The sequence below is a fragment of the Mesocricetus auratus genome, unplaced genomic scaffold (assembly GCF_017639785.1).
Source record: "Mesocricetus auratus isolate SY011 unplaced genomic scaffold, BCM_Maur_2.0 Super-Scaffold_100676, whole genome shotgun sequence".
Taxonomy (NCBI): domain Eukaryota; kingdom Metazoa; phylum Chordata; class Mammalia; order Rodentia; family Cricetidae; genus Mesocricetus; species Mesocricetus auratus.
The window spans coordinates 36,839,855-36,859,435 of record NW_024429266.1 but is presented as its reverse complement, the minus strand read 5'-3'; the positions used below and the strand labels follow the sequence as shown (position 1 = coordinate 36,859,435).

The window sequence follows — 19,581 nt, the reverse complement described above, 5'->3', positions numbered from 1 at the left end:
CCATATGGCCTAAAGGTAATTTATGTAATACTTTATTAATTTTGTGCATACAATGTTTCATGATATGGAATTTTCTACTTGCCATATCATATCATATCATATCATCCAAAAAGTTTTAGAATTTTAAACATTTGGATTTTTATAGTAGAGATCTTCATACTGCATTTACCTATGCAACCTATGCATTCTTCTTATAATCTATGACTGTTTCTAGTTTAGCTCCATTGTTAAACAATGACAAATTCAACCATAAAACTCTACAAGCTTCAAAACCTATGCATGTGTTACAGGAGCCATATTCCCTGTCATTAGAAATACAGATGCCATGAGAGTCAGGGATGTAAGCAGACATCTTAATGTTGTAATTGTGACACATGTCTTTTTCTTCTAAACTATCACCCATAAGGGTAGAGACTGCATGCTTATCTTTTCTTTGTGTATAAGTCTGTATCTTGTCTGTGTGCAATGTGTGTACATATGAGGGTGCATGTGAGCATGCCTGTGCACACACATGTGGTGGTCAGAAAAGGACATGAGGCATCTTCTCCTATTGTATTATTGCCTTGAACCAGGAACTTTCATTGAACCAGAAGCTAACCATTAAGGTTAAGCTACCTGGCCAGTCAACTCTCATGATTTGCCTGTATGTGGTCCCCTGTTGGGGTTACAGGCACATGCAGCCATACCCAGGTTTTTGAAAAATGGTGTGTGTATGCATACACATGCATGCACATGTAAAGGTCAGAGGACAACTTGTGGGAGTTGGTACTTTCTGTCTATCAGGTTGTCCCTGGAGACTGAACTCAGGTCATCAGGCTTGGCAACAGGGACTTGTAGTCACTGAGCTATCTCACCAGTCCTGTACCCAGAGTTTTATATGAACACTGGGGATTCAAACTTGGGTCCTCGTACTTGCGGAAAAAGTGCTCTTACCCACTGAGTCCCAGATCCAAGACTGCATGCCTCTGTGCCTCCCCCTGGGCTTTTCACCTCTTCTCACTCTAATGCCACAGTGAAACTGGAAAATGTGGTCTTTCTAAGCATGGTATCCCGGTTCTTTTGTAAAGCCCCCACTACTACCCCTTACTGCAGTCTGCCCATTGCTACCTCATTCTTTTCCAGGCTACACTCCTCCATCATCTTATCCCCTTGCTCCTGGAAGGTGATGATGATGAGAGCCACAAAGATATTGACAAAGAAGAAAGGGAACACCACAAAGTAGACCACATAAAAAATGGACATCTCCATGCGGTTGCTGCGGCTTGGGCCTCTATCCTCCTCTGTCACATCTACAGAGTGTTGCAGGACCCTGTGAGAACCAAAAAAAATAAAAGAAGAAGAAGAAGAAGAAGGGTACAGATGGTGGGTGATAGTCTTGGCTTTTTAGGAGATGTCCCACCTTTTGTTATTTTTGATATGTCTTCTCTGCCTTTTTCCTGCCTTCCACTGATTTTGGGTGACCATATCAAATTGGTAAGGAAAAAGTACCACTGCCCTTTCTAGTCTACTTTCTATCTGTATTCAACTCCTAACCAACAGAATGATATCCTCTTTTAGTTTAGGTTGTCATGTTCAATAGGAAGGGACTTCTAGTGCCATTTGAGTTTCTGTTGCCAACTAGTGGTGTCTTACTCATTGCTAAGTCTTTGAAAAAAATTAGCCTTCTGTTATGGGCAGCATAAGTCTTGTCTTAGCATCTCTAGGGGTTGCATAATCCCTCTATCTTAGGATCTCAAGTACAGAGCCAACTTTACAGATAGATCTCTTTAAAACATCCCCAGGGATTCCTGTGAGGGGTTAAACGTTATGAAAATTCATTTGTTCTATAAGTCAAAGGTCTCCAACCAACTCAAAAGTTGATGAAAATAAACGGTTTCAAGTTCCCTGAATTTGTCTAACTTCTCTCCATCTCTAAAGGATTTTTATTTTCCTCTATTCTGTCTTTCTCATGCACTCAAACCACTTACTTTGCCTGGTACAATAACAAAGGGTTAACCATGTTCATCTTGAATTAGCTTTTCAAGACACCCACACAGCCCCATCACAGCCTGCAAGACACATATACCAAAACTCCCATCACTTACTGAGGCCACCCTTCCCCTGTGGAGACAGTGAAGAGGGTCAGCAGGGCCCAGATGATATTGTCGTAGTGGAATTCATGACGCTTCCATTCCCGGCCCTTTACCTCCATCTTGTTTTTCTCATGATCTACATAGTTGCCTCTGTAACCAGAATAGAAATGAAATAGAGCCTCTGTATAGTATGTGGAATAGTTATATATTTTTACAAGCATTAAGAATATCAGGGTAACAATGACCATCACACAGAAGGAAAGGCAAGTTTTATTAAGGGCAGGTACTACCATAGAATTAAAATGGTACTTGGTGCCTAACAGATGTAGGATAAATCCTGATATCACTAGTTGCCTGTATAACCTTGGCTAACCTAATTTTTACTATCATCTTTTATACTTATAAGTAAAACCTCTCTCAGTAGGTTATCAGAAAGACTTACAAAAAATGAGTTCAAAAAATGTCTATTTGATTTATAATTTTTCCTGGTTTATAATTCTATGGAAACGGGAATGGAGTCAAGAGAGAAAGGAGACCTAGTAAACTGTGGGAGTTGGAGAGGGATTTGCCAGGACACACTTCGTAAACAGTGAGAAGTGTATGATAGCAAGCTCTTACATGCACTCCTTCTCTGTGTCCTTCGAACTGTCTGTGCAGTAAAAGAACTTTCCCTTGAATAGCTGAACAGCGATGACAGCAAAGATAAACATGAAGAGCTTGTAGACAATGAGTATGTTGAAGACGTTCTTCAAGGAGGTCACTACGCAGTCAAACACAGCCTGTGAACAACAGCGAAGGCTCTTGTGTCATTCCTGTGATAAAATACTCCTATGTCCAGAGCTTAGGTAGGGTCATGCCACCACCCAATAGACAGAGACACTGTCACAGAAGCTCTCACCCACCAACCAGTGATACCCATGGGATTAGAAGCTGGCTTCCTAGTTGGTCATGGTGACAAGGACCTGGCCTGGGAAGCAGACATCTTTGAATCTTAAAGTAAGTGTAAAGCATGAAAGTTAAACAAGATGATAAAAGTAATGGAGGGTGTTTCAGTAGATGCTCAGTGTGAAACCCAGAAATGTAATGCTATATGGAGTCTTGAAGATCACTAAACCATTATACCCACTGAACAACTTGTTGTTGACCTTGACCTTTTGGTGACATTCACAGATTTACTTCCATAGTGATTCTGCACCATCTTCTCTTTACCCTTTCTAAGTGGATCAAGGGGCAGTCACGAGCTGTTGTCTTTGTCCATTTCAATATTTTATCATTAAGTTCGGATATTTGTATCTGACTATCATTTCGTGCTGCCGCCCTCTAGTTGAAAGCTGGCTGCACTCAGGAGGAAGGCCAACACAACTTCAGGAAGGGCTGAGGTCTGTCTGTGGTAGAGATGAGGCTGTGAGGGCAGCAACAGCCATTTCTGTTCCAACACAAAAACAGAGGGTCTCCAGAGACCTCCCTTCTAAGCCCTGAGACACAAGTAGTTCCATGACATTTCAAGCCATTTTGAGGTAATTTTCTAGGTTCTCTGATTTAGCTCACTGGAGAGTCTGGCCTCACAGGGTGCTGCATCTGTGCGGTTGCTTCTTCACAGCACTGGGTGAAGTAAGGCTGGAGCCATTGGTGTGACACTGAAGGGCATATGAGTGGCATGCAGTCTTGTGAACAGATCAGAGCCACCCACAGCTTTCTCAAGTTATCACACTGCAAAGAGTGGAACCACTCCCCAACTTCATAAAGACAATGAAGGCTGAGACCACATTATAAATTTTTTTTGAGAAAGGGTTTTTCTGGGTAAAATTGGCTGTTCTAGAACTCACTTTGTAGACCAGGCTGGCCTGGAATTCATAGAGATATGCCTGCCTCTGCTTCCTGAGTGTTGGGATTAAAGGTGTGTGCCACCACCACCAGCGAGGCCACACTCTTGAGGCATGGGCTAATCTCATCAAGCTGCTGCATGTTCCTCCGCTCTCCCTGGAGCTTGTACTGCAGTTCACATTTGGAGCCCCAGACAACCTGGGTATGGGACATACAGGGGTGATGATTGATAGGCCTAAGCCAGTAGCTGACTGGAGGGAGGATGGCCAGGAAGAGTTGACACAGTAGAAAGTCCTGAGCCAGGGAGGAAAAAAAATCAGGGAGCCACTTCTTTTGAACAATGAATTGCCCCCTTGGATTCCATACAATGTGTGCTGAACCTAAGACAAAACCATGTCACAGCTAGTCTGAGGCCTTTCAGAAAATACCTACCGCCTTCCCATCCCTTCTCTACATTTCCCTTCCCCTCCCCTCAGTATTCTTTTCTGCTTTCTCTACACAGATCATAGGATAGCATCAGATACAGTCTGAGACATGGAGGGTTGTGGTTGGGGCAGGTGACATGCATTATCAATTAGGAGAATCTGGAAAAGAATGGGAATTGGGACAAGCAGGTGAAACAAGCTCATAGCTATGCCTTCTATGTTAGGCATGGAAGAGCAGGCCCAGACATACTAGAGAAACGGTTGGGATTTTTTGGCTAGGGACCACTCAAGTCAGCTCTTTTGTCTATACTGCATTGCATGTTACACAGATCTCCATTTTCTGGGTGAAAGAAATTCTAACAATAAGTAACCTGATCTGGGTCACATACCTCCAAAATTCTTGAGTTAGACTTGACACTCATTTGACACTCATGCAGGTTCTTTTCCATGATGACCAATTCCTACACTATTGTCTCAGAGTCACATACTGACCAGGTTTAGAAGCTACAGTTCTTACCCCAGACAGTCTGGCCCTGTTGTGCTGATGTGGAGAGTGTGTCTATTTTAGGAAGCTTTTCAGTGGTTCAGGCATGGGTGGCCTCTGACCACTCTTTGAGAAGGCCTGTGCTAGGTTCTGGGATGCTGTGAGTGGACAATGAAATCTGCTTCCCAAGAAGCATCCTAGTGTGTCTCAGAAGGATGGAGGTGGGTGCTGGTGTCAAGGCTTGTTCTACTGGCTGTGTGGCCTGGACTAGGAGCTGATGGTTCTCAGGAATTCAGGAAAGGGAGGGGCTTTTCTCCCATAAGCTTCAGATTCTATTAACCATAATACATGGATAGGAAAGAGGAGAAGGCTGAGCTCAGTTAGGGTGCCAAGCTTGAATGGACAGAAAGCTCTGAGAAGTAGGAAGGGTACTGGACAAGACGGTGAGGGGATTGTGTAGATAAAATACCAATTTTCGTCCAGACCATGGAAGGACTTATCCAGGGTAGCACACTTCCTCATTTCTCTTCTGCTTCTGCCATAAATAGACTATGTGTCCTTAAGTTACCTATTTTTACCTCAAAAACTGAGCTATTGGGCAAGATGATACTTTTCTAAAATCATTAGTGAAGAAAATTGCCCCCAATGGGAGTGGCACTTTTATGAGGTGTGGTCTTGTTGAAGGAAGTGTCACTGTGGGGATGGGCTTTGACGTCTCTTTTGCTCAGGTTTCCCTCAGTATGACTTTCAGTATATTTCCTGTAGCTTACATGACATAGCACTCTCAGGTCCAGCACTATGTCTGCCTGCATTTCACTGTGTTCCCTGTAATGATGATAATGGACTGAACCTTTGAAATTGTAAACACACCACCTCAATTAAATGTTTTCTTTATAAGAGTTGCTGTACCCCTGATGTCTCTTCACAGCAATAAAAATACTAAGAAAAACTGGTCCTAGTGACTGGGGTATTGCCATGATAGACTGGACCATGTGTTTGTTTGGAGGACTCTGGTACTTTGGGTTAGGAAAGCAGTGTAATGCTTTAAGCATTGCTTAATGGGCCATACTAGTAGGAGCATGGAAGACAGAGGTGCGAAGAATTATTTGAACTGTTGGTGCTCACTCAAGAAATTTCAGAGGAGAAGAAGTTATTATGTTGCCCAGAGATCATTCTTGTGATATTTTGGTGAAGAAAGTGGCTACCCTTGACTGAGGAGTTTGACTGAGGTTCAAGTAAATTTTGGATTAAATTCCATTGGCAGATGAGATCTCTGTAATGTGGTTTTTAGTGGCCTCTAATAAAGATCTATAGTGAAAAGGAGCAAGCTGAGAAGTATAAATTTCAAAATGTAAATTTTGAGGAGAAAAGGAGCAGCAGGAAGTGGAATGGAGCTAAATTCTATGTTCACAGAGATAAACAGATTAAGAAATGGACTATAGGGAGTGGTGACCTCAGGAACTAAAGAAAAACATAGAGCAGGGTGTGGGGAGGCACACCTTTAATCCAAGGACTAGAAAGGCAGAGGTTGGCAGATCTCTGAGTTTGAGGCCAGGCTGGTCTACAGAGTAAGTTTCAGGACATCCAATCTTAGACAGTGAAGGACAGAAAGGGGACAAATATGTAATTGTATGAGGGGGCATGTTCCAGCCCTAGTAAGAAGCAGAGTTTGGCAGCTTCGGCCATGTGTTTCTGGCTTTAGAGTTAAGGGTAGAAGAAACAGGTTATGAAATTTGCCTCTGCACTTAAAGAAAAGCCACTGATGCCAGGCATGTGTCACTGGTGTCCCTGAATGGAGGCCTAGTACAGAGGCTATTGTGTGAAGCTGTTAACTTGAATCCTGGATTGCCTTGGAGAATCCAAGATGTCAGAGATGCCAGAGTCATGGGATACCTGCCAAAGAAAGCTGCTAACAGGGAGTGGAACCAGCCCAAGAGAAAGAAAGGCTTATTGCAGTCAACAAAGCTAAGCAGAGTTGGAGATCTGAAGAGCACTTTTACATCAGACAGAGATGCAAAATTTGGCATTTGCTCAGTTGGTTTTCAGTCTTGCTTTGGTCCATATTTCCTCCCCATCCTCCCTTTCCTATGTTTTGGAATGGTAATTTAAATCCTATGCCATTATATGTTGGAAGTATATGATCTGGTTTTTTATTTTGATTTTTACTGGGGGAATCACAGTTAAGAGGTTGTCATGCATCTCAGAAGAGACTTTGGACTTTGAAACAAGTTTGAGATTGAGACTGTTAAGGTCTATGGGGACTTTTGACATTGGACTGAACATTTTTTGTTGTTGTTGTTTTATATTATGATATAGCTATAAGCCTTTGGGGGCCACAGAGTGGAATATGGTGGTTTGAAAAATGGCTCCCAAAGGGAGTGGCACTTGTTGTGGCCTTGTTGGAGGAAGTGTGTCATTATAGGGGGGCTTTGAGGTCTCTTTTGCTCAAGCTTCCCCCAGTGTGACTTTCAGTCTACTTCCTGTAGCCTGCAAGATGTAGCACTCTCAGCTCTAGCACCATGTCTGCTTGCACTCCACCTTGTTCCCTGTCATGATGATAATGGACTAGATTTCTGAACTGTAAGCAAGCCACCCCAATTACATGTTTTCTTTATAAGAGTTGCTGTGGTTGTGGTGTCTCTTCACAGCAATAAAAACCCTAACTAAGACAATATCCCAGATTACCCAGCCCACCTTAGCACATACTCCATAAATACAGAGGGCTTCTGTGTCTTCTAATTTAATGACATATGTTGTTCCAAGACAAAGTCATATAGTTTTCTTCCTGAATGAAAGGCTATCCCAGGGAATGTAGTACTACATAGGTCTGGGCTGAAGAAGGAAGATCTCACCTGCAAGTTTCTTGGGATGTTAGAAGACCTTGACTTCAATAGATGTAAAGAATCTCAATCCCCAAGAAAGAAAAATGGATATTCTAAGAATGGATTATGCAAAGGCTAGCCAGCTGTAGCTAAAGGGAGAAAATGGAAGAAAGATATTGGATGGGAACAAATTCTGAAAACATTACCTTCAGCTTGGGCAAACGCTTGATGGTTTTCAGTGGTCGCAGAACTCGGAGTACCCTCAGAGACTTGATAGTCTTGATGTCCCGTCCCTTATTGGTTCTGTAGAGAGAGGCCCCCAGGGAATCATTTGGAAAGAGAAGAAACAGAAGTGGCAGCCACACTACTGCATTAGTAATAACAGAGTAAAAGCAGAGATCAGAGAAGTAGACAAGAGGCCAGAAAATAGGCTGGTGTAGAATCCTTCAAGGACAATCTATAAATGTGCTTTAGGAGTAGTCTCAAACACTCTGTAGTGTGTATATCCACACATCCATATGTGTATGCCCATATTCACATCCATGTGCTCACAACAGTTCAACTTATGGTTTCACAACTTCAGATGGTGTAAAAGTGAATTGCATTCAACAGAAACTACATCAAATTCAGCATATTCCCCCATAGGCTAATACTATACAGAGAGAAACTCTCTTGCAAGACTGAGCAGTCAGTGGTCCTTAGTCACCCATAAAATCATGAAGGTAAAAGATTGATGTCATGTTGTATAAATAATATGTTATTAAGCTGATAAGATATCCATAAATGTAACAAATCCATTTTCTATTTAAGGTATTTTCAATTTCCATCGAGTTTACCTGGATGTGAACACATGAAAGAGAGGGAACATCTGTGTACATACAAAAGAGCACACAGGCACCCATAGGCTTCCATGAACATACATTACTAATTGTTTTATGTCTTTGATAGCCAGTTTAGTGCTATCTAATGCCATAATGGTAAATAAAAATGGAACAGTGTCAACTAGATATCATAACCAGAGACCTACTGTGAATCCGCATGGTGCCTAGTTCAATATTTTTACATAGCAGGTTTTCAAGGTATTTGTTGACTTGGGAACAGTTGAGAGCGTGTTTTACTGGGGATCTTGACCCAGAAGTCTAGGTGTGTTACTTCTCATGATTTATCAGTGTAGGAAGAACACAGCAAGGACCCGTGAGAAACCCAACACTCTTGCTGTACTAGTCTGCCACATCAGAGAAAGCATGTGTGCAGGCATCTTGCCAGGGCCTTGGCCCACACTCCAATCATCTATGGCTGGCCTTTCCTGTAGTCTTTTTCGATTTCAGAAGCTCTTCACATAGAACAGGCCTCTGAGCACTACTCAGTTGGAGCAGACCAAGTTGTAGGCCATACCCACTTTTATCCTGGTCCTATGGGTAATGACCCTCCCTATTCAGCCTCTTAGGGATGTTTTCTCTTAATAAAAACCATGTGTTTCTCTTTTATTTCTAGGAATTAAATGTATAAACCAACTTGTATTTCTCTTTCTTTCCTGCTCATTCCCTGAGAGTTTTGCATTCAAATCAAATAACTACAATTTATAAAAAATAAATAAAAACAAAGCACATACATGCTGGGAAATAAGGTTCTAAATAGTGAGAACAGGCTTGGTTCATTTTTTATGCTGGCCCAGACTAATATTATATTAACAATCACTGGAGAAGGGACCCAGATCATCAGATGGGGAACACCTGATTCTGTATGCAATTTTCCCTGCTATGCCTAGCTTTAGATATGGAAACCACAATCTATCTTTTACAAAAGCCATGAAGTCAATGAATCTAATCCTTCAGGCTGACTTTAAACCAGTATTAATTCTAAGCTTTCATAGTTGTCATAGGTGATGACGTACTTGTCATTTTGAAAGGTAATCCACATGTGCTATATTAATATGGACTTTCACATGAAAGAGCTTCAGGATATTTAATAAATTCTTTTACTTTTTAAACACATCTACTTACAATATGTAAGAGAAACATCATGTAGGCCAAATACAACCTAGATCAACAGGCATGATCACTTCCCAAGAAGGCATGTGAACTGCTCAGTTTTAAGCTTTTGGCCCTCAGTGGAGACACACCATTCACATAAACTCACTACTCATTTTTCTTTGAATTAGTGCCTTCTCCAATTACAGTTTCTCCCTCCTCCCACCTAGTCCCCCAAACCTTCTACTTATAAAACAAACAAACATAGTTACCCCAAAGCGTTCCTATGGTGGATCCAGCCAGGAAGCAGTAACAGGAAGGGGGAGGGATAGAGAGAGAGAAGAAAGTCAAGGAACCTCAGGGAGGAGAGATGTTCTTAGGGTAATGCCATGTTGGGGAAGCAGAGGACCAGGGGATCCCGCCCACAGCCTTGGCACTTGCCAAATCCATGGATTTGTGAAAGGAAGGACGGCCTACTCTATGCTCCACTAGCCCCTTGCCACCCACATGGCAAAAGTCCTTTGAAAACATTAGCAGGCCTGCCTCTAACTCAAAGGTACCTGGGCCTGTACTGTGTTCCAGGGGGTGGGGTTTAACCATGTTTTCTAAGTGTGAGCTTTCATCTTCACTTCCTTAGGAGTCTTATGACAAACTCCACTTCCAGTAATGTTAGATCTGCCTTAAGTAAGGAACTCTTGGAAAAGGCATTTCAAGTGACAGTGGCATTGGGTAGCTTCACTTGAAGAGGTATATATAACTACATTCAAACCGGGGTTACTCAGGTGTCTTTCCACAGCTCAGGGAACATCACTAAACCTCACTCAGGTGAGGAAGAGGACTTTCATCTGTCAATGTTTTAGAGAAAAGCTGCTTTTTGAGACATTTAATGAGGAGCTTCTATTGTGAACTGTTTACTGTACAATTCTTAGAAGAAAAATCACCCCTGTTCTAGTGTAAGACAAATGTCCTTACCACCTTCCCAAAGTCAAGTGATCTGGCAACTAAATTGGAGGCTTATAACCTGAAATCCTTAATATGGTAACTTCTGGATGGTCAGAGCACAGAAATGTCCTAGGTGTAACTCACAGGTGAGCCATACATCTTTTCATCTCTCCACATGTGTACATCTATGTAGTCCTCAATCCTCTCAGGCCCTGTTCCAGGTGCTGGAACAAATGACCAGGCTAATCACTTGCAAGATTAGGTAGTCTTGTAGGGAAGACAGACCTCAATCCAACAAGGACACAAATGAAAATGATACTGGAAATTTGCTAAAGAGAGATGGGATCCCGTGGTTTGACAATTCACCAAGATAGCAACACAGATCTCTTTTATTTAGGTTGCATTTTCCTGATAATATCCTAAGATGGGAGAACAGGGTAGCAGATGGGCCCATAGGCAGGTGGTCTAGGGTCACAGCTCCCCTGATTTTTACTTTCTGTTTAATGCAGCCTTCTGCCTCACAGGCCAATAGCACCTGACCAGGTTCTGAGAGGCTACCTTATGCAAGGAGAACCAACATTTTTTGCTCCTTTCACATTGATAAAACACAAAATTTGCATTGTTCTCATCAAGCAATTTCTCTCCAGAATCCTAGTAAAACATGGTATGGAACAAAGGAAATTTCTAATCACTGTGTATATACCCCAATGTGTCAAAAACAGGGAACAGATGATGGGGGAAGTCCTTCTGTGTATATGTTGTCTTATTGGTTTATTAAATAAAGCACTGTTGGCCAATAGCGAAGCAAGAGAGATGGGACTTAGGAGTCGAGGAGGATTCTGGGAAACAGAGGGACAGTCAGTCACAATGCAGGACACCAGAGGAGTAAGAGGTCTGAACCCTTTCTCTGGTAAGAGAAGACCACGTGGAAATACTCAGATGAATAGTTATGGGTTAATAATTAAGTCATATTTAGCCAATAGGAAACCAAGCAAACAGCCAACAGCTTCATAATTGATATAGGGTTTTGTGTGTTATTTGGGGGCTGAGACAGCTGTGGGGCCCAGGTAGCTGGTGGGAAGACGACACATTACAAATACTGGTACATTCTAATAGTAACAGGTAAGTCTGACACACTGCTGGGGCTGTTTGGCTCATTCTGACTACCAAGACCTGAGCAAATATAACAGCCAGACATGGGCATCAAGTGAAAGATTGGCTATTAATTATTTTACACTCTTTTAAGCAGGTGTCTTCCTGTAGAGGAACTACTAAAAAGCTATAATTTTGTAGCACATGTGAGGGCCCAAGGGCAATCCATAGCACCAGAAAAAAAACATGGTTTTGATTTGATGCTGAGAAGAATGTACTTGCACCCTATGTGTTGCTAGCACAGGGTCAATACTGATCTGAAAACGGTAATTTGAAATAAGAGGATTGAATAATAAAGCAACAGAGTCGGTAAAACTGCAACAATTTCACCATTACTAACTAAAATATATCATAATTTATGCCCAAACAATGTCAAAGCACTTACCCCCTCAAATATGTTGTGAAAGCCAAGATTGCATAGGAGATGATTCTCCAATCTAAGAAGGCATGATCTTCTAGAGCTTTGAGCTACATTGTTTTGCAAACAATTCACATGCTTTTCACAAAATATGCAAATAATCACTTGATAATACTGTTAATCTTTGTTTTTAAGTGTATAATGAGTTTTTTCACTACCCAACTAATTAGTGAAATTTAATGGGTTTAAACTAGACTCTAAGATAATTTCATATGTTAGGATGCACTGGTCTCACTTTAATTGGGACTCAGTGGGGACACCAGTTTTACCATTTATTTTCTGATTTACTCACCAGAAGTATGGCAAAAGCCCAGTTTCCTCATGCCTCATCAGCCCAAGTTACCTTTCAGATGTATCACATGCAATCACCAGGCCTTTGCTGTCACCTTGCTCTCTGGGTCCCTTTTCTTCCTAGGTTGGGCTTTCTACCATCTGATTTCTGCTAAAAATGAGTTAGAACAAGGACCCCAGGTTCTGAAGAGTCCTTCCTTCTTTAAGTATTATGGCTTTTGTTCTCTTCCATGTGATGGTGAGGCAATAGCCAAGCTGTGGGGGAATTTCTTATGGGAAGAGCTAGGCTTACAAGACTTCAAGACAGGAGGAGGGGTCCAAGCTAGAAGGAACTTGATTATTCTGCCAACATGTCAGGACCATTAATTGGTAGGCAATAACACCTAGCATTTATTATCCATCTTTGTTCTGTGACAACAAAACTCGCTCTGTGCTAAGTATTTGGTAGTATTTGGTACATAATCCTTTCCTTCTTGAATGCTGACCTAAATCAACCTCTAATACATACTATGACAGCCATTTGAAATGTGCTCCTTTTCAATACACATCACTATACTCCAACTGGAAGGTATTTTTGTCCAAGCACCAAGAAACAGGAGGAGGCAGCAAAGCATCTGTGTGCTAACCGTTTTGTTATTTAAACTGCAGAAGAGGAGTGACCTGGTTTGTATTTCTTTTTAGTCCTTGTGTTCTAAACATAGCCAATGACCCTTCAACTGGGATCTTTTTAGGGAGGTCTTGCTGACTGAAGGTTATTCAGTGCTTCCTCTCAGCTGCAGACTAATTTGTACTGTAAGGTTGTGACCCGTGAGTACAGACTGAGCAGGTGGTTAGCAGGTCACACAATCTAGGCAGACACTTCCTGGGTCTCATTATACAATCTTCTATCCTGAGAGCTCTACAACCTACTTTTCAATGTGATGGCTACTATGATGAGTTTCCACCAATCTCACAATACCAGGCTCTTCCTGTGGCCATGAAGTCTCACTTTCTATACAGAGGGCTTTTTGCATATGGGTCTGGTTGGTCCAGCAACTGGATAGAGCTGTGTTCCTTGATTGGACTATTTCATTTAGCCTATTTCTGTGTCCACAGGATGGGGCCCAATCCTCTTCCAAGTCTGTGCTATGGAGGAACAGAAAGACTTGGGCCTTCATATTCACAGGACGTCTGAAACTGAACATCCTATGGATTGCTCCTCAGCAGCATCAATGTCACATGTGCTATATGACACATGCTGGGCCTTGATGACAAGAACATGTAGAATGGGAACCTTCCCCCATGTATCTTCTACTCTGTATCTCCAAGTCCCTCCTGAAGACCAGCAGGATGGAATAAAGCAATGGGAACTCCAAAGCATCGACAGGAACTGATCACCTTTAGTGTCCTGACCTAGACACAAAGTTAGATGAAGTGCCTCGAGAGGCTGGATTCTTGAGGGTCAACATCCTATCTGTTCACTGCTGGACATTTCCAATTCCTTTGCAGCAAGAGTTCTAAATTCACAGTTAATGGGCTACCTGGTGGTTAAACGCAATTGTAAAGCTTTATTTTCTTCCAAAGAGAAGTAGTTGCTGTATCTGGCTCAGTAGTAAATAGGTCCACTTTTACCCCTTCAAGACAAAGTATAGTAATAACTTCCTTTGAGAAACTCTTCTTTTTAGTTCTAAAAGAGTAAGGGCAGTCAAGAAAGAGGCCCCACAGGCATAGCTTTATATGTGAAGGACTACTTTAGACCCAGGAGTCAGTGAAAAATGGGGGGTAGATAGCTGGGTTTGGGTGAAAGGTTTTTTTTTTCTTTATTTCTACACCCTTCTGGGTAAATGAGCACATGCATTTCAGTTCCAAACAGCCATTCCTTCCTTATGATGTGTGCTTCCTGTCTGTCAGAGACACAAATACCCCAGAATAACCATCCCAGAGGAACAGATGCTCTGGCTCCATGGGCTCTTCCAAATTTCAGATTGCCTGTGTCTATGGGTTTCACTCAATGAACTCACAACCAGCTCAGCCTGCTGGGGCTTATTCTCAGTGCATTTGAGAGATCGTGTGCATCTTAGCTACCAGGGCAGAGTGTCAAGTGTCAGGAAAGTGACACACTTCAATGAAAAGAGTGTAATAAAAGCTAATGTGGGCAGTCTGGTTCCTTCTGGCATCCAGAGTCCGGCTGACTCATGTTTTTGCTTCTGGCCAAGGACTAAATAATGAAAGGACAAATGGAGCCAGATCCCCTCATGTGCCATGGAGTCCTGACCTCACCTCATGCCCCACTACAACACCGTACAGCTATGGAAAGTGCTGGCATAGTCACTAGGGAGCTCGCCTGACTCTGACTGGCACAGGAGGTAGGGAAGGTGGAAGCTGAACTATTAGTGCTTTTCTATTAAAGGTTTAGACCAACAAGCAGCATTAGCTGCATGTTTGCTATTGAGAATGCACACAGGAGTTCATCTACTCATGTAAGTTCAGCTAATCAAGTAACACATTGTACATAGTGGAGGTGGAAGGGTGAACACCATGCTTCAGAGTGCAGGTTTAAGGCTCAAGACATAACCTAGTTTGCAGTCCTCTGATTCCCCACTACACATCTGGGTCTGGGGGTAGCCTTGAAGTGGGGGTTGTTTCTGATGTTCAGATACCCCAAAGGGCAAGGCTGTTACCATCTCTGCTTTCCCACACCTGAGGCCAAAGAGGAGATAGGAGAGCAATCAACTATGGAGGCTGAGGCTGGCAGGAGAAAATGATGATCATGCAAGAGAAGACAACTGTGCTCTTTCTAGAAAGAAATGTAAAGGACAAAAGGTTTCACAGACCTAGTCACTCACCAGACTTTTCTTGAAACCCCAAAGATGAAAAGGCACAGTCTGGGGTCTTTATAGTTGACAAAATGTCTATTTCCAAAAAAAATGAGGTGTTGTGATGAGGGCTTCAGGGAGAGCTGTTCTCAATCCTGCCAAAGTACACCATCCACAACATACTTCCCTAGGAGATATAAGCCTAGGAAGGAGCCCTAGGTGTTCTCATAAACACCCAATAATGTAAAGATGGACTGGAAATAAACAGAAATGTTCCTATGGGATGTTTTTAAACCTATATATGACCACACTGATAGCACAAACCCCCTCTTACCTCTTCATTAAAAGTCAACCAAGTTCCCAAGTAGAACACCAGGATTACATTAAAAAGGCTCCCTTAGTCTGATATACTTTCAGAGAATAGAGGTTTCCCCAGCTATTACATGCATAGCATACATGTTTATTGAGAACACGAAAACGGGAGGTTCAGATCTCTGCAGCAGAGGGACACTGGACACTGCAGCATTCTCAGAATTAAGCAGGAGGCCATCCCTTTATACCAGACATGTTGTGGCAAATTGGGATGGGTTCTTTTGTCTGGGTGTGGTGGAAGGGATAGCAAGTCACTTCTGGTTTCTGGAGAACCAGATAATGATGCTACCGTGGCAACTGCCTTCAGTTACTCAAACCAACAAAGCAACAACCTTTGCAGAAGCCTCATCAGGGCAGGGTTCAATTTCAAGGGGGAGGGACAGAAACTGGGATGGGAAAAAGTTATGTGAGTTGTGGACATTCACTGAGGCAAACCTATGGGATACCAGGATGAATATTATAATAAGGAGACAGACACTTGAAAAGCCTCCAAACAAACCCAAATTTGGCTTCCTGTTGGCTGGATCCCCTGACCATGGAGACTATGGGCTTGGTGATGCCATTCCCACTCTCTGCCACAGGTTGCTGGCAGATAGGACTCTTGGGAATCCTGTCATTTGTGACAAAAGGGCTGAATTCTCCAGTGTCCATAACAAGAAAAAGACAAGTGCAGAGATAAGAAACATAGGCATGTGAGCATCAAAACGTGTTAACAGGACCTTAGCAAACATAGTAACAGCCAAAGGAGAGAATGGGAGTTCATGCTACAGGCAGAGAAACCAGAGAGGGAACAAGCATGGCAAACTAAGTAGGATGACAACAAAAAAGAATAATGAAGAAGGAATTGTAGATGCGTGGATTGAGATTCACTGCTAGGCTCAGTATAGATTAATATAATTTTATTGAGGAGAAGGCACTTAGGCAAAGAACGGATGATTGCTGCAAGTCCCCTCTCTAAGGATTCGCAGGCTGCTCTCCACAACCAACTGGAACCAAGAGAGTGAGTTTGTGTCCCAACCTCCGACCTAATCCTACCTTCTCTGTCACAGTCCCACCTGTGACCATGCCCAAGTGGGTGTGGTCAGCATTACAGGTGGGGGGGTGTATATCTCACTACAAAGGATGAACAAGGACCATCTACATTTTAGAGAAAAATGAAGTGAAGGTTCAAGATATGATCACTAAAAGCCAATAATAGATCACAGGTTTGACTCTATTCCATAAACGTGGGCCCTGGAGCCAGGGGCTTTATGGAGTTCCATAAAGTATACTTGACAAGAGCATTGTCAGCTCTGGGATTGTTGAGGCTTCCCTTGCCACCAGCACCAAGGCCACCACTGCCATGTTTCAAAGAATACAAAAGAGAATGAGACAGATGCCAATCCTAGAGTATCAAGGAAGTCCAAGGAAAAGACACTGGGCACAGAACAGGATGCATAGGCTTCCTCCAAAGGCTATCTCCTATCATCCTCCAACACCAACCAGTAGGTTGTTAGGAGCACAGGCTCACAGTTAGTGGGGAAGAGGTAGTTGGGTAGGAAGCAGCTGAGTCTTGGACCATCCTTCACCCATATTGAGCTAGATGTGTAAATTGCACACCAACACATAGTTTATTCCTAATACATTTGTCACCCCGAGGAAACAAAAATAAAGCAGTGAATTAACATTTACTGATTTTTCACATGGACAGCCCCAGTGTTAAGTACTCTGCAAATCCCATTTTGTCTCCATTTTAGAGGTTAGAAATGGAGGTTAGGATAATTGATATTTTGCTACAATTGGTCAAGGACATGAAACTGGGAAGGAGAAGGGCTGGCATTCAAACTAGGCTCAACCTGGTCCCACAAATGTCACCTTTTCTCTTCTGTCCTGCCACCTGTGAATTCTGTTCTTCAGGGTCTAGTGAGTTCTGTCTCCTATGCTTGTCTCCCTATCCACCACTCAAAGATAGAGTGTGCAACTGATCACCAAGTGGGAGAGAAACAATCAGTAATGAATTGTTAGAATGAAAAGAGAACTGGACCTTTTAACATCCTAATGGTTATATATTTGTCTCTAACAAACAACAAACAAGGTGGGCTTTCTAGGCAAGGGCAGACCTTAATGAATTGTATCAATGAGGAAGATGAGCTGAGAGTTCCTTTGGTAGAGATGGGTTGCCTTTCTTTGTATGTTGCCATAAGAACCCACACAGGGTTTGAATATGTGGGGAGATACCGTGCTTTTGTGAAATCTCTTTGGGAACAGTTCAGCCACATTTATAGGAAGCTTTCATTCTGTGAGGGCAAAGGTGACCCTACCTAGCTCTAATGGGATGGTGGTGGTGATGCCTATACACATGGGGACAAGACACACTGAATTACCTTGCTACCATCCTGTCTCAGCATCACAACCATTCTCTGGCTCTGTTGCAGGGCCTCTTGTAGCTCCTGAAGCAATGGACACAGTAGACTTCGAGGTTCTGGAAGATCTTAGACTTAACACAGCTGGGAACTCTCACCTCAGTACAAAGTCCCCTTGCCCCTGACACATTAGTTCTTGCCCTAACTGTTTAACTGCCATTGAGGATCAGGGATGGAAGCTGGTAGTGCTTGGCAGAAGTTGAATAGAGGATGATCTCTATCAAACACCTTGGATATGGGAAAGGCAAACCAATGGAAACTTCTTTCCCTTTCCCCAGGTGGCTGCTCTCAATGAAAGCAGCACCCAGATGCTTCCTCATCCCCATAAGAAGGAAAGCATATCCAGTATTACTTAGAAGACAAGGTTCAAAAAGGCTGGAAGGCTGGCTTTGAGGAATCCCGCATGCCTCCCAGAAGAAAGGGAACCTGTTTTAATCCCAGATACCTGATATCCATCCTGATGGGTCATTCCCCCTGCCTGGTTAGTTTTAAAAATATCTCTGGCAACATCTGTCTTTCTCAAACATGTTCCAGAGAGCTAACAGAGGCCTCTTCCATGCCTAGACTCCATAGGAAATACAGTTTGAAAACCTACTAGAGCTAGATCAATATGCTAGATAAATAAATTTCCCCAATTATCATCATTATGAGCTGGTTTCCTACATAGCATAGTTTCTTAAGTATATACTCAAGGAAGATTTAGAAAATCATTCTTTTTTGAGCTCACATGTATCCATATATTTTTTATATCCCTGGACTAGCTCTCTGTTACCACTGCTCATGGGCAATGACCTTCCCCATGCCAAGGATTCTGAGACTCCTCCATGCCAAGGATCCTGAGATTCCTCCATTCTGCTTTGCCTCTGCATCATTCTTCCATGATGCCCTGGCTTATTCCTTCTTCCTACTCATGCTCCTCAGTCTTGCTTCTTCACTTAGGACATATGAACTGGAGCTGTAAGACCTCAGGGAAATCTACTGAGAACCATTGGCAAGCAGGCTCCCAGTGTGTTGCTGTCAGGCACCACTCAGAGTGTTCACTTTCTAGATGAGCTCTGGATATAGGCTCAAGTCAACCAGGCCTCCAGGAAGAGAAAAGTCAAGGGGATAGAACATTAAAGAATCTACTTACGCCAGAGCAAAGGCTACCAACGCACCAACCACTACCACAAAGTCCAGGATGTTCCAGAGATCTCGGAAGTAGGATCCATCCTGCAGGATCAAGCCTTGGTCTATCATCTGCAGGACAGGGTTTGAATAGATGAGCCCAATGGCATAAGTAACACCTACATGTGACTTTGCTTCCAGATGGCAAGAGCTCTACTGCTACTGTCTCCTTAGCTAAGCCCACCCTGGGCCTGAGGAGCAAGGAGGGTATGCAGCAAGCATTCTGGGTAGGTGAGGACTGAAGACTCTTCCCATAGTCACACAAATTCTCCATTTTACAGTGACGATGCAGCCTTCTTCCTATAGTCACATACAATTGGATTATACTTTTCTGCCATTACAGAATATTCTTATCTCCTCAGTGTCCAGAGCTCCAAATACTGCCACATATGCATGGATGGATAAAAACCCCAGATGGTTAAAATTCAGAATGAGATAGTCCTGA

At 42.7% G+C, this 19,581-nt stretch overlaps 1 protein-coding gene across 7 annotated transcripts in view; it reads right to left on the bottom strand.

The window, feature by feature from the left end:
- Cacna1e (calcium voltage-gated channel subunit alpha1 E) overlaps positions 1 to 19,581 on the bottom strand; it is a 450,477-nt gene that overhangs the window by 40,114 nt on the left and 390,782 nt on the right. For all 7 annotated transcript variants that reach the window (XM_040737130.1, XM_040737129.1, XM_040737133.1 and 4 more), the window contains 6 exons: positions 19,102 to 19,208; positions 9,870 to 9,881; positions 7,834 to 7,930; positions 2,691 to 2,851; positions 2,085 to 2,222; positions 1,108 to 1,309 (listed from right to left, as the gene is read on the bottom strand). In XM_040737130.1, coding sequence (XP_040593064.1) covers positions 1,108 to 1,309; positions 2,085 to 2,222; positions 2,691 to 2,851; positions 7,834 to 7,930; positions 9,870 to 9,881; positions 19,102 to 19,208 — 717 coding nt within the window. The remainder of the gene's footprint in view (positions 1 to 1,107; positions 1,310 to 2,084; positions 2,223 to 2,690; positions 2,852 to 7,833; positions 7,931 to 9,869; positions 9,882 to 19,101; positions 19,209 to 19,581) is intronic.